The following is a 13,134-nucleotide window of genomic DNA, read 5'->3' on the forward strand; positions in this document are numbered from 1 at the left end:
AATACGTCTATTTTAAGGAATATACTGTTAAGCGAAGCGCTCATTGCCATACCGTTCTGAGGCAGTACGATCCCAATCCAGCCAGTTCTGAATGATAAATTTGGAATCTACTCTTGGTGTAATCTTCTTTGAGTGATCATGAAAACCACAACACGGTATCCTGGGGACGTGAATGTAAAAGTCAAGAGATTAAATAACTTTGAAACGGTTAGTGAAGTATTACCAGCAACAAAAATATCTATTCGATCAGCCAAAATTGCATAACCTAACCTAACCTAAACACCTAAAATCTTGGTTAACAAATAAATATATTGCATCGGTTTCGACTCATAACTAACTAACAAAAAGTAAAAAAATAAGAACATGCTTGGATATTATAATAAAAGATTACGATTTGTTTCAGAATTGACACGTGTATAGTAGGAGATGATTCTACCTGTGATAAAGCTCAAAATGAAAAATGCCGGACAGAAGCAGGTAATCAATTATAATTATAATTCTTTATTGCATAAATATGGTATTACATAGGAAGCTGTACAATTTATAGAGTTCATATTTCAACGAGTAAGGTATGCAATTAAGTTCTAGATTAGACACCAATAATTAATTTAAATACAATCTTAAATAGTAAACGATAATTACGAAACTAATAATCAAGAGCCAAAGTCGTATCTGCTTATTAAATCAGTATGGAATCCTTTTTTAATTCTATATGGAATAGAGGTAGTATTTGAAGCCGATCACAAATTTAAATGCGTTGTCATATTTATGGTAAGTGGTAAGGCCCGTTCGACTCCGAACTACCACCACACCTATTTCTGCCTAATAACAGTAATATAGCGCTGCTGTGTTCTGAAGTTCTGAAGGGTTCGGTAAGGGCCGTCCCTTTCAATTCTACAAATAAACCCAAACCCTTATGATTAACGGGTGCTGTGACGGGACAGTTTTATTTCACTTAAAACCTCAATTCCTAATAGTTTTGTAACTTACCCAGGTATTTCAAGTTGTCAGTGCAGACCTGGATACGCGAGACGCAGCCACAGGGATCCTTGTAGACGAGTCATCTCCCTTCTTCTCAATCTGAGGGTTGATAGGATCTATGATAGAAAGGTATAAGTTTAAATAATATAATGTTTTTTTATTGTAGTAATTTTAGAAAAGTAAATTTATTGGATTATTGAAAATTATAATTTTTAAAATTGAAAATGAATTAAAAACATGCAAATTGCAATATGTAGTAGGTATGTTTAGATCATTAAAATTGCAAATGTGCATTTTTTTGTATATTTTTATTTATAGGTATGCAAAAAAATATTTTTGGTATAAGTATTTATTTTTAATTAAGCTCAATTTGTTTTTCTTTTAAAAGCTTTTTATAGGCAAAAAAAATGGTAACTTTTTGTAACCTAAATTATAACTACTTTTAAAACCTTTTACGTATGCAATATCTGAGTTTAAAGAATGGTATATTATAATTGAAAATAGCATTGCTAAAATGGGTCTAAAAATATGATTTGTATTTACAGGTGGCTTGGGATGGAAAATTGGCAGATAAGGAATCCGATCCATACCAACAGATGAGCTACGAAGCTGTCAGAGCAGTGAGTATATAGAAATTTTCGAAATTAAAATGCTTTTTAAAATTGCGCTTTTAAAATTTAATCTGCTGAATTTTAAAATTATTGAGGTAAAAAATTCTAAAACAATGTATTAAATTGTATGTATATTTTATTGTATTAATTATAGCGTGACAGTGTCACGAAAAAATTAAATCTCAAGAAAATTTTTAAAAATATTCAATTTAAACAATAATATATTTAATTCGTTAATAGTAATATGGCTTCCATTGTAAAAATATGCTCTGGGTGTCGTATCAATCTACCCAAAAAAGAGTACATGGTATGTTCTCAGTGCAATAATGGATACGACCTACTTTGTGCTAACATTTCTAAAAAGCGCTACCAACTAATGAATCAGGACCGAAGTATCTCTTGGAGATGTCAAGAATGCTGTAGCAAACAGCCGAAGACTGACAACTCGAATACTCCAGTACGAGTAAATTTACCTACAGTCGAAGTTGAAGAAGACCGTCATCATAGCTCAGATGAACAAAGCAATGTGACTCTACGCCTCAAAAAACAACGGTCAAAATCCGATATTACTGATTCCTACGTTACTCATGACAGTCTTCGTAAAATAATAAGACAAGATATTACTGATATTATCACACAACTTGTCTCACAGCAACTGGTGAGTTTGACTAGTCATATATCTGACTTCCAGGAGTCTCTGTCATTTCTTAGCAAACAGTATGACGACCTCATAAAATCCGTGAATGAAAAAAATGCACTTATAAGTGATCTTGAAACAAAAAATGACAATCTGACTACGCAAGTGAAGATGTTAAATGACAGATTAGGCCAGGTAGAGCAACATATTCGTTCGAGCAACTTAGAGATAAACGGCATACCGGAACATAGATCTGAAAATCTGACAAATATCTTAGAGCAACTTGGCAGTGTGGTAGAGAATCCGATTGTCGACAATGATATTTTACACATAACTCGTGTCGGTAAGCTAAACAATGAAAACAATCGTCCCCGCTCTATAATTGTTAAGCTAAGAAGCCAACGCCGTCGGGATGAACTACTTGCCTCTGTGTTTAAGTACAACAGAAGACACAGCGACAACAAACTCAACTCTGGACATCTCGGAATAGGCGGACGACAAGTATCTGTATTTGTTGCGGAACATCTCACGCCCACCAATAAAAGTCTTCATGCCGCTACGCGAATGAAAGCTAAAGACATAGGCTACAAATTCGTGTGGGTGAGGGATGGAAGAATATTTCTAAGAAAAAACGAACAAAGCTCCGCTATTTTTGTAAAAGACATAGAGAGCCTAAATTTTTTAACTTAGTTTTAATTGTTATTTGCAGTATATTTTTATTATTATTATTTTCTCTTTTAAGTTTTTGGTGTTTTAGTATTTCATTATGGCTATAACTATATTTTATCAAAACGTCCGTGGAATGAGGACTAAAACTGAATATGTTTTAAAAAATATCTTGCTTAACGAATATGATATTATAGCACTTACAGAAACATGGCTAAACTCTTGTATAGAAAATAGTGAATTTATTGATAAGCGCTATGTCGTTTTACGTAAAGATAGAAAATGTCACAGGGAATCCAAAAAAGACGGAGGGGGGGTTATGATTGCTGTTTCGAAAAAAATTCAGTCATGTCGCCTTCTTAAATACGAATCGGAAGAAGAAGATCTGTGGGTGACAATAGAATTAAGAAATAACAATACTGTACAAATTATATCAATATGTGTTGTGTACCTAACCCCACCTGTCAATTTGGATTCTCTCAAACAGTTCTTAACCAACGCAAATGAAGTTATTGAAAAATCCGATCAAACAATAATCATCGGTGACTTTAATTTAAGTTTTATTAGTTGGTCGCGGCGCTTAGATGATGACTCTTATGTCCCGAGTAACTATAACTGTAAATTGGGACATACTTTTGTCGATTTCTTATCTATTAATAACTTAAAACAAATGAATGGTGTATTAAATACAAATGGCAAATTATTAGATCTTGTACTCTCTGATTTTAATACAGTGCATGTTACTCAATCGCCTAATACATTAAGCAGACTTGACCCACATCATCCTCCTCTCCTTATCTCCTTATTTGATCATAAACCTACATTCATAAAACCCTGTATATATCCTAGGTATAATTATTTCAGAGCTGACTACACTAAAATTATACAAGAATTAAACAACGTGAACTGGAATCTTGAATTCGATAGATCTCCAAATGTTAACGAAATGACCACTATTTTGTACAAACATCTTATTAAAGTAATAGAGTTGCATACTCCAATATCCAAGCCTAGAAATACAAAATTCCCACCGTGGTTTACCAGGTCACTTATTAGATTGCTTGCCGAAAAGAATAGATTGAGAAAAAAGTATCGTAAATATAAAAACCCACGCGATAATTTTGAATATGAAATTCTTCGTGAACGTAGTCACAAATTACAAAATATGTGTCTAAAAAGTTACAAGACAATGATAGAATCTAACATCGCAAAAAATCCTAAAATATTTTGGCGTTTATGAAGGATAGACGAAACGGTGACTCAACAATTCCATCAGAAATGCATTTAGACGATCGCGTGGCAAAATCAGCTCCTGACATCGCTGAACTTTTTGCCTGTAACTTTTCTTCGGTATTTGGCAAGACGTCATCAGATTTAATGAAATCAAGCTATACGGAACTTACGAACGACTTATGCTGCATTGTAATAAGCGAAAATGATGTTCGACGGGCCATCAAAAAGCTCAGTATTTACAAAGGAGCCGGTCCTGATGAAATTCCTCCAGTATTAATAAAGCGATGTGGGTCTGCTCTCGCCCTACCACTCTCTATAATTTTTAATAGATCCCTAAAGGACGGCGTATTTCCTGACGAATGGAAAAGAGCAAAAATTGTTCCAATTTTTAAACGTGGTGATATCCACGACACAAAGAATTATCGACCAATTTCAATTTTGTCATGTCTTTCAAAACTATTTGAGTCGCTAGTTTGTCCGATCGTCACGCGACACGTAGATCGGGCTTTATCCGAACACCAGCATGGTTTTAGAAGTGGACGCTCTACTCAAACCAATCTAGTGTGTCTCGTCACCTATCTAACGAAGCAAATTGACAAAGGCCAACAAGTTGACGCCATCTACACAGACTTTTCCAGTGCTTTCGATAAAGTGAATCATCATCTCTTAATAAACAAGTTAGGCAAATTTGGCGTACAAAATTCCCTGTTGGACTGGTTCAACTCATATCTTTCAAAAAGACTTCTCGTAGTGGCAATTAACGGATATAAATCACGCGAGTATTGCGCTGACTCTGGAGTTCCACAGGGATCTCACTTGGGCCCCATCTTGTTCTCTGTCTTTATAAATGACATTACATTAGCCATCAAAAATTGCAAATTCTCTATTTTTGCTGATGATTTAAAGATCTACCGACAAGTGGAAACCGTAAAAGATGTCCAGCTTGTGCAAGATGATCTTGACAGAATTAATAAGTGGTGTGAAGAGAATGGTATGAATATGAATTTAAAAAAATGTTTCCATATAAAATATACTAGAAAACACAAACCTATTAAGTCTTCATATATCCTAAGTAGTGAAAATTTGTCTGAGGTGACTGAAATCCGAGATCTTGGCATAACACTAGATACACATCTCAAATTTACATCTCATATTGATACTGTTATTAAAAAATCAGGCAGAATGCTGGGTTTTATTAAAAGAAACACCAAAGGGTTTTTTTCTCCAAAAACAAAAATAATTCTTTACAATGCTCTGGTAAGGAGTCAACTTGAGTATTCGTCTGTAGTCTGGAATCCCCAATACTGTATACATTCACAGCGCTTAGAAAGCATCCAACGATCTTTCACAAGACACCTGGCGTTCCATGCAGCTGATATTTCACACAGAGCAACTTATGATATTCGTCTAGAACACTTTAAAATGACATCACTACACAAACGTCGCGCACTTGCAGACATATTATTTCTCAAAAAACTTTTGGGTGGAGTCATAGTTTCCAACAGTCTACTGAACGACGTTAAACTGAACGTTCCTTCTCGGTACCCACGCCATCACATTAGTAAACTTTTCCACATTCCTGCGTGTAGAACAAACATCCTCAAACACTCCCCTCTTCCTCGAATTTGCGCCGAATACAACCGACTATGCAATATAGATAAGGAATTCGACATTTTCTTTGATACATTATCTATTTTAAAAAATAAAATTTTAGCACATAAGTAGCACTTATCATCATCATCAGCAACCCATTACTGTCCCACTACTTATATCAGTAGAACTTATATCATAGTTAAATGGCACAGATTGAAACTAGTGGGCAACAGTTGCGGTTGTTTCATTATTACCATGCTCAGTCAGCATTATAATGGTTGCGTATGGTTCGATTTGTTCCATACAAATTAAAAATACAGACTAATATATAAACGTTGTTCATGCCTATAATTGGCACTCATACGAACCTTATATTATTAATACTACTATAGTGTACTTTTAAGTACTATATAATGTATTGTGTGTGTTGCTGTTGGCATGTAAATAAATAAATAAATAAATAAATAAATAGCAGATGTATAGAAAACATACGATTAAATAATATTAAAAAGTGTATGTTTTTGTATGAAACTACCTACAGTTTGTTTTTTAAAAACTTTTAGTCAAAAAATACCTGAAAACAACAATACTTAATTTTCATTTATTTTTTCTTACCTGTGATAAAAAATCGCAAACATCCTTACAGTTGAAACAAATGTCTGTACGAAAATGACTTCAGGTGAATTGCATGCTGCATTTTCTACTATTTGATAAAGTCTTCCGTTTTTGCTATTTCATTAAATCTCTCAAATTATTTGCAGATCGACTCAGCGTTCTCAATGACGCCATTCTCAGATGACTTCGTGAGTGGGTCAGTCAACTCCATTCACAAAGGTGATCAGGACAACCAAGGGGTCTTTGTCAACTACACTGTTTTGGTAAGTAAAGATACGCTTAATAATCCGAGTTCTAGGGTAAGGTATATTTTTAATAAACTAAGGACTTTGCTTTGAATAATATAAAATTTAAGGAACCAGTTGTTTTGGTATGGGAATATAAAATTTTTAAGAAGGTTGTAGAATACTGACATTTCAGTATTCCGATGTAACATGTGTCAGCCATATCAAATCAAATCAAATCAAATCAATTTTTTTTATTCAAAATAGGTTCTTTACAGATCACTTTTTGAATGTCAAAGCAACTATAAAGGCTGTCATGGTGTAATTTACGCGGAACAATGCCGACATGTGCAGTTAAGTGGTGTAAAAACACGAAATCGAAGAAAAAGTGCGGAGAAACATCGTTTCATTCGTAAATGATCTAAAAACTACATTTTTATAATATTTTTCAAAAACGAAAATAGATTACAGTGACAATTTTAATTGTCAAAACATTTTCTTGTTAGGAGTGAGTAATCTTTAGTAATCTATGCTAAAAACCCTCAATGTTACCCTCAATCATATAGGATCTGTATCTGATGATGTAACCCCTGCTTGTAGAATTGAAGGCCCTCTTGAAGTCGCCCACAACGTTCCTACCCTGCGGACTAAAGTAACTCGTATATTAAAACCAGAACACAGCATGTGTAGCAGTGCTTCTATAATTCAGAGTAAGAAATGGTAGTGGCACGCAGTCGAACATATATAAATAAAAATTAACAAAATAGCAGTGAATAAAAAAGTTATATGATTGCGCATCAACAGTATTTCAGTGAAGATTATAATGTAGAAATAAAAAGTAGACAGAATAGTAGGTATAACAAGTCAAATACATTTATGCAACCAAGGGTTATTAATTACTATGAGGAAAGGACAACAAAATACATAGTTCCTAAAATAATAATAAAATAGATGAAATGAGACAAACCAAAAAAATTGTTTTGCATACTATAAAGTCAAAGTTAAAAAACTTATTATTGAAATAATATGATAGTAGTCAGATTATTTATTTAATCTGACTACTATCATATTATTTCAATTTCAATTTTTTTTTTTTGTTTTCTTCTATTATTTGTTTTGGTTTAGTATTTATATTTATAATATAAGGGGGTACAAAACATGTGTATACACACTGAGCAACAAACTGTATGTACAGTTTGGCAAGCTATAATTAAATGTATTTTATGTGTACCAATTTTGGAAATAAATAAATAAAAAAATATGTTGTTTTCTACCTTCAAACATTTAAAATACTGTTATTTTCCTTGTAGATGCAAGAAACTCCAGAGACGCAACGGTCAGCCATCGCAACAGACATACAGAAACACATACTGGGTGTTATCAGGCGGAGGTCTAACAATGTTGGTGCCTCTGCCTTGTGGGTGGATACTCCCGCTGGAGCTGTGTTACCGCTTAAAGGTAAATAAAATTAATAATCGCGTGAATATGGGATTTCAATTATTTTTTTGTAAAATAAATAATGCAAGATTTAAAATCTCTAAAATTATTTGGTGGGTAAAATTGGAATTTTAAAATAAATATAGAAAATTTAATTTTAAATTTTTGACGTCTGTATGTAACAACAAATTTTAAATTTAATTTCAAAGTTGAATTCTAAAAGCAAAAATTTAAAGTTATTTAAAATAAATTTAATTTTCTCATTAAAATTCAGAATTCATTTTTCTTTTCCTAAAATCTCAAATTGAAATTCAAATGATATTTCAATTTTTTATTGTTAATTCTCAGTGTATTTTGTGTATTATTTTTCGTTATGTTTTATTATTTTTTTAAATCTTCTTTAGATGTGGACGAATGCGCTTCTCCAGACCTAAACGACTGTCATCAGTTAGCAACTTGTACCAACACTTGGGGAGCTTTTAGGTAAGATAATAATGTGTACAAAATGGTTATTGTTTAAATGTTTATGTAAGAAATGTTTATTAACACTCTATTATTGTCGAAAAAATATTGTTTTTAAGTTACCCCATTTTCTTATTTCATCGGTAGTCTTTTTTTAATATACATCTCCATTAGAAGTACCTACACTTAAACCATTTTTGTAACGAAAGTGGTCCGGCTGAAACGTAACGTAATTTTCTTTTTTTTTTAATTCAAAAATTTTCACGTTTACTAAGTTTTAAATAATATATGTGATTTTATAATTTTTCTGAAAAAGAAGCATTGTTGGCGAGAGCTAGAATCAGTTTTAAATTTCCGACCATTTTTTCCATTCTTTCACTTTAAAGACATCATACTTAGTCCATTCGACAATCATATTCCGCTAGACTATGTACGAGTATTGTGTGTCTCCAACAGATGTTCGTGTCCCGACACAACCCTGGACGCGGCGACGCTGCAGTCGCTGGCCGGCCGCGAGTGCCGCGCGTGCGCCGCGTCGCAGTGCAGCGAGCGGGGCACGTGTCGGTACAGCGGCGGGCAGCCCTACTGCAGGTGTGTGTCCCTGGTGGCAGGTGTGTGCGACGTGAGGCAACACTGGACGCGCGACGCTGCAGTCGCTGGCCGGCCGCGAGTGCCGCGCGTGCGCCGCGTCGCAGTGCAGCGAGCGGGGCACGTGTCGGTACAGCGGCGGGCAGCCCTACTGCAGGTGTGTGTCCCTGGTGGCAGGTGTGTGCGACGTGAGGCAACACTGGACGCGCGACGCTGCAGTCGCTGGCCGGCCGCGAGTGCCGCGCGTGCGCCGCGTCGCAGTGCAGCGAGCGGGGCACGTGTCGGTACAGCGGCGGGCAGCCCTACTGCAGGTGTGTGTCCCTGGTGGCAGGTGTGTGCGACGTGAGGCAACACTGGACGCGCGACGCTGCAGTCGCTGGCCGGCCGCGAGTGCCGCGCGTGCGCCGCGTCGCAGTGCAGCGAGCGGGGCACGTGTCGGTACAGCGGCGGGCAGCCCTACTGCAGGTGTGTGTCCCTGGTGGCAGGTGTGTGCGACGTGAGGCAACACTGGACGCGCGACGCTGCAGTCGCTGGCCGGCCGCGAGTGCCGCGCGTGCGCCGCGTCGCAGTGCAGCGAGCGGGGCACGTGTCGGTACAGCGGCGGGCAGCCCTACTGCAGGTGTGTGTCCCTGGTGGCAGGTGTGTGCGACGTGAGGCAACACTGGACGCGCGACGCTGCAGTCGCTGGCCGGCCGCGAGTGCCGCGCGTGCGCCGCGTCGCAGTGCAGCGAGCGGGGCACGTGTCGGTACAGCGGCGGGCAGCCCTACTGCAGGTGTGTGTCCCTGGTGGCAGGTGTGTGCGACGTGAGGCAACACTGGACGCGCGACGCTGCAGTCGCTGGCCGGCCGCGAGTGCCGCGCGTGCGCCGCGTCGCAGTGCAGCGAGCGGGGCACGTGTCGGTACAGCGGCGGGCAGCCCTACTGCAGGTGTGTGTCCCTGGTGGCAGGTGTGTGCGACGTGAGGCAACACTCGACGCGCGACGCTGCAGTCGCTGCCACCAGGGGAATCGCCAATGCATCGCTGGCCTTGAAAGAGAGCTGTTTTTATATCTTTCTTGGAACGCTCCAGATCAATACCTTAAAAGGAAGTTACAATGCGAAGTACAATCTTTAAAAAATATATAGATGTAAGTAAGGCGTCAGGTGACTGCACCTGATGGTAAGTTATCTTTGCCATTAATGGACATCTCAAACAGATCAAAACCTCAGGTTTTACCTAAAGTAGATCATAAATGCGTTTTCACCAAGAACTTAAAAGTTCACCTCTTATATAAGTAAGAATTAGTAGACTTCACACACGTTTGAACTTTTACTTTTTTTACTTATATTTAATTACAATTTTATTATGTCCACAGCTGTTCAGCCGGTTACTACGGATCGACCTGTGAGGTGGACGGTGAGGTGGTGGGAGTGGCGGTAGGGGCCTCTCTTGCCGCATTGCTAGTCATCGCTCTCACACTCGCTGCGTTGATGGCTTGGAGGTAAGCTACCATACATGTACTTCAATTTTAAATGTTGTCTGATATTAATGGTTAGAGTTTAAATTTTTTTACAATTTCTCTAATAGTGTGTTTTCGGATGACAGATCCATTTAATTCATATTTTTTTTTATAATATGGGAGTAGCAGACGAGCATACAGTCCACCTGATGGTAAGTGGCTACTGCCCCACATGGACATCTGTAATCAACCCCAGATAGGATTAGATATTCCTACCTGGGGTCGGCTACAGATGCGCCGCTACCCCTGAGGACTAAGCTGGAACGCCTCGGAAAAGTCTGTCTCCCTTACCACACCCTTCAAACCGGAACACAGCAGCGCCTAACACTGCTGTTATAACAGAAATAGGTGTGGCGGTGGTACCGCCGGAGTCGAACCACAAAGGGGTCGACTTACCACCTGGAAGGTGGTAGAACCCCCAGGGTTCTTCATTATATTAACACATTAACATTTTAATTAACACCGTCTTTCCGTTCTTACCTAAACTAATATACTTATCGAATATATACTATGTAGGTTACTTTATTATCTACCTTAAATAATAAAAATATAATTCTACAATGAATAATTTTATTTTATTTTCTTAAATCTTTGCTATCATCATTTATTAATAAATTCTGCAAAAATAATTATTCAATTAATCTACTAATTATTATTGTTATTTAATTAAAAGAATTGTGCAATTAATAATTTTATCTTAATTTATAACAATTTGAAATAATTTTTGAGTACGTAAATTATATTGTAATTTTATTAATATAATTTTTCACCAATTGAAATTTTCAATTTGTAATTTTGCATAATTTGAACAATTCGCAGTCGCAAATGGTCACGCGAGCAGAAAGCCATGGGCATGGGGTCCCCTGTGTTCAACTACATGGCGGCCAACACCATCAAAACACCACCGGTTGGACAACCACCGTACCAGGTATAGATTTAATTGTTTATTTTCTTTACTTATTCATTGTTTAAATGAAATCAGTTTTTATTTTTCCTTGCCTTCCTTCCAGTTCCCTTCCCATTCCCTTCCATTCCCAGTCCTTCCTTCCTTGCAGTTTTTATTTTTGTGCCAAATTTTATTTTTCCTTGTAGTCAGTTTTGCGTTTCTTAGTTATAATTCGACCCGGTAGGTGGCGCTGTGGTAGGATATTTTTATTTACGAATCTAAATTATTTTCTTTTTTTTTGATGATCATTTTCATGCTTTTTATTAGTTATAGTTCGGTTTCATAGTGGACTGCTGCTTATTTTTTAGATTCACATAAAAAATAGTTTTTGTACCAATTTTATACCCTCCTATTTTTAATTCTGTTTAGTTGTAATTTTTTTGTAATGATTAATTATTTTCCTTCCAGGTGACATTAGAAGAACGAATGCGATGGGCTCAAATCGCCGAAGCAATGGCTCAAGCTAACCATTATGCCGTAAGTTTCACTAATAAGCAAATTAAGAAAAAAAAAAACAAAAAATGAAAAAGTCTAAAAATTTTTTTTTATTTTCAGCAGCCAGACCCTGTGCAGACAATGGTGACGCGGCCATCGTCGGCCATGTTCGGTGGCTACCCTACACTACCACCAGTACCTCTGCCTAGGTAAGCATATATCTAAACCAGAAACATTTGAAGATTCCCTGGGAGCGACGCCGGGTTATGTGGGATTTTTACCGTGCTAAAACCCCCGGGAGGCTGTCCTCAACGCTTGTTGGAGAACTTCGGGATCTCCAAGGGAACACAACCGGAGTCCTCCAAGCGCAATGCCCCGATCGGGCTCTGCCCTGGGGGAGCACTTTTGGCTCCTCCCACACCATCTGGTGTTTACGATGGTATGCGACCACACATACCGCCGTCCTTCCCGGGGTCGCTAGCTGGACATTTTGAGCTCCCACTCTTGCCGCCCGCAACCCCAGAAGCCCCCTCTTAGTCGCCTCCTACGACAGCACGGCAGAGACCTACCATCGGGTGGACCGCTTGTTAATTTGGTATTTCGAGTTCATAATAAAACATAAAAGATTTGTTCATAAGTACACTGAGTTACATAAATAATGTTTATTATAATAGGATGGGTCTCCACGGCAACCTGCACACCGGGACTCTAAACACAGTGGCGTCCCGCGCGAACACAGCCGCATCACACCACAATATGTATGGTAAGTTATCGATCAATCAATATTTTAATCAGTTTATCAATCAAAAAAATATTATTTCTATCGATTTACCTATCGATTCTAGTTAATGTTTGAATCAATCAATGACAATTGATTGGTTAATTTATCAATCAATCAAATAATTACTTATGCCCCTTTCTATTATATTATATTATTTATTTATTTGCACATAATACTAATACAGTTTGAAATGTAACTATTTAAGCAAAAATTGTAATTGTATTATATAAGAATTGGTTAAGATTGATTATTACTATCAGGCGTTCATCAAACATGTCATGTCGAGTCAATCAAACACGTTTTCTTTGTAGTGATGTCGCAGGCTCTTGTGTATTGAGAGGGGTGTTGATAGTTTGATGACTTTATTATAACTAACTTAATAATTCTAAAGGTGGTAGAACCCTTTGTGGTTCGACTCCGGCGGCA

General features: G+C 37.4%; 1 protein-coding gene across 1 annotated transcript in view; it reads left to right on the plus strand.

Moving 5' to 3' along the window:
* Positions 1-13,134, plus strand: part of pwn (calcium-binding EGF-like domain-containing protein pawn) — a 44,008-nt gene that overhangs the window by 28,937 nt on the left and 1,937 nt on the right. Inside the window, exons 7-18 of the mRNA XM_073081634.1 lie at positions 404-477; positions 995-1,110; positions 1,527-1,601; positions 6,483-6,599; positions 7,871-8,018; positions 8,402-8,480; positions 8,916-9,050; positions 10,403-10,528; positions 11,366-11,474; positions 11,901-11,969; positions 12,048-12,136; positions 12,602-12,690. Of these exons, the coding sequence (XP_072937735.1) occupies positions 404-477; positions 995-1,110; positions 1,527-1,601; positions 6,483-6,599; positions 7,871-8,018; positions 8,402-8,480; positions 8,916-9,050; positions 10,403-10,528; positions 11,366-11,474; positions 11,901-11,969; positions 12,048-12,136; positions 12,602-12,690 (1,226 nt within the window). The remainder of the gene's footprint in view (positions 1-403; positions 478-994; positions 1,111-1,526; positions 1,602-6,482; positions 6,600-7,870; positions 8,019-8,401; positions 8,481-8,915; positions 9,051-10,402; positions 10,529-11,365; positions 11,475-11,900; positions 11,970-12,047; positions 12,137-12,601; positions 12,691-13,134) is intronic.

Source organism: Epargyreus clarus, unplaced genomic scaffold, assembly GCF_041222505.1.
Source record: "Epargyreus clarus isolate Ecla_fem2 unplaced genomic scaffold, WU_Ecla_fem_2.2 ptg000016l, whole genome shotgun sequence".
NCBI classification, from domain to species: Eukaryota; Metazoa; Arthropoda; class Insecta; order Lepidoptera; family Hesperiidae; genus Epargyreus; species Epargyreus clarus.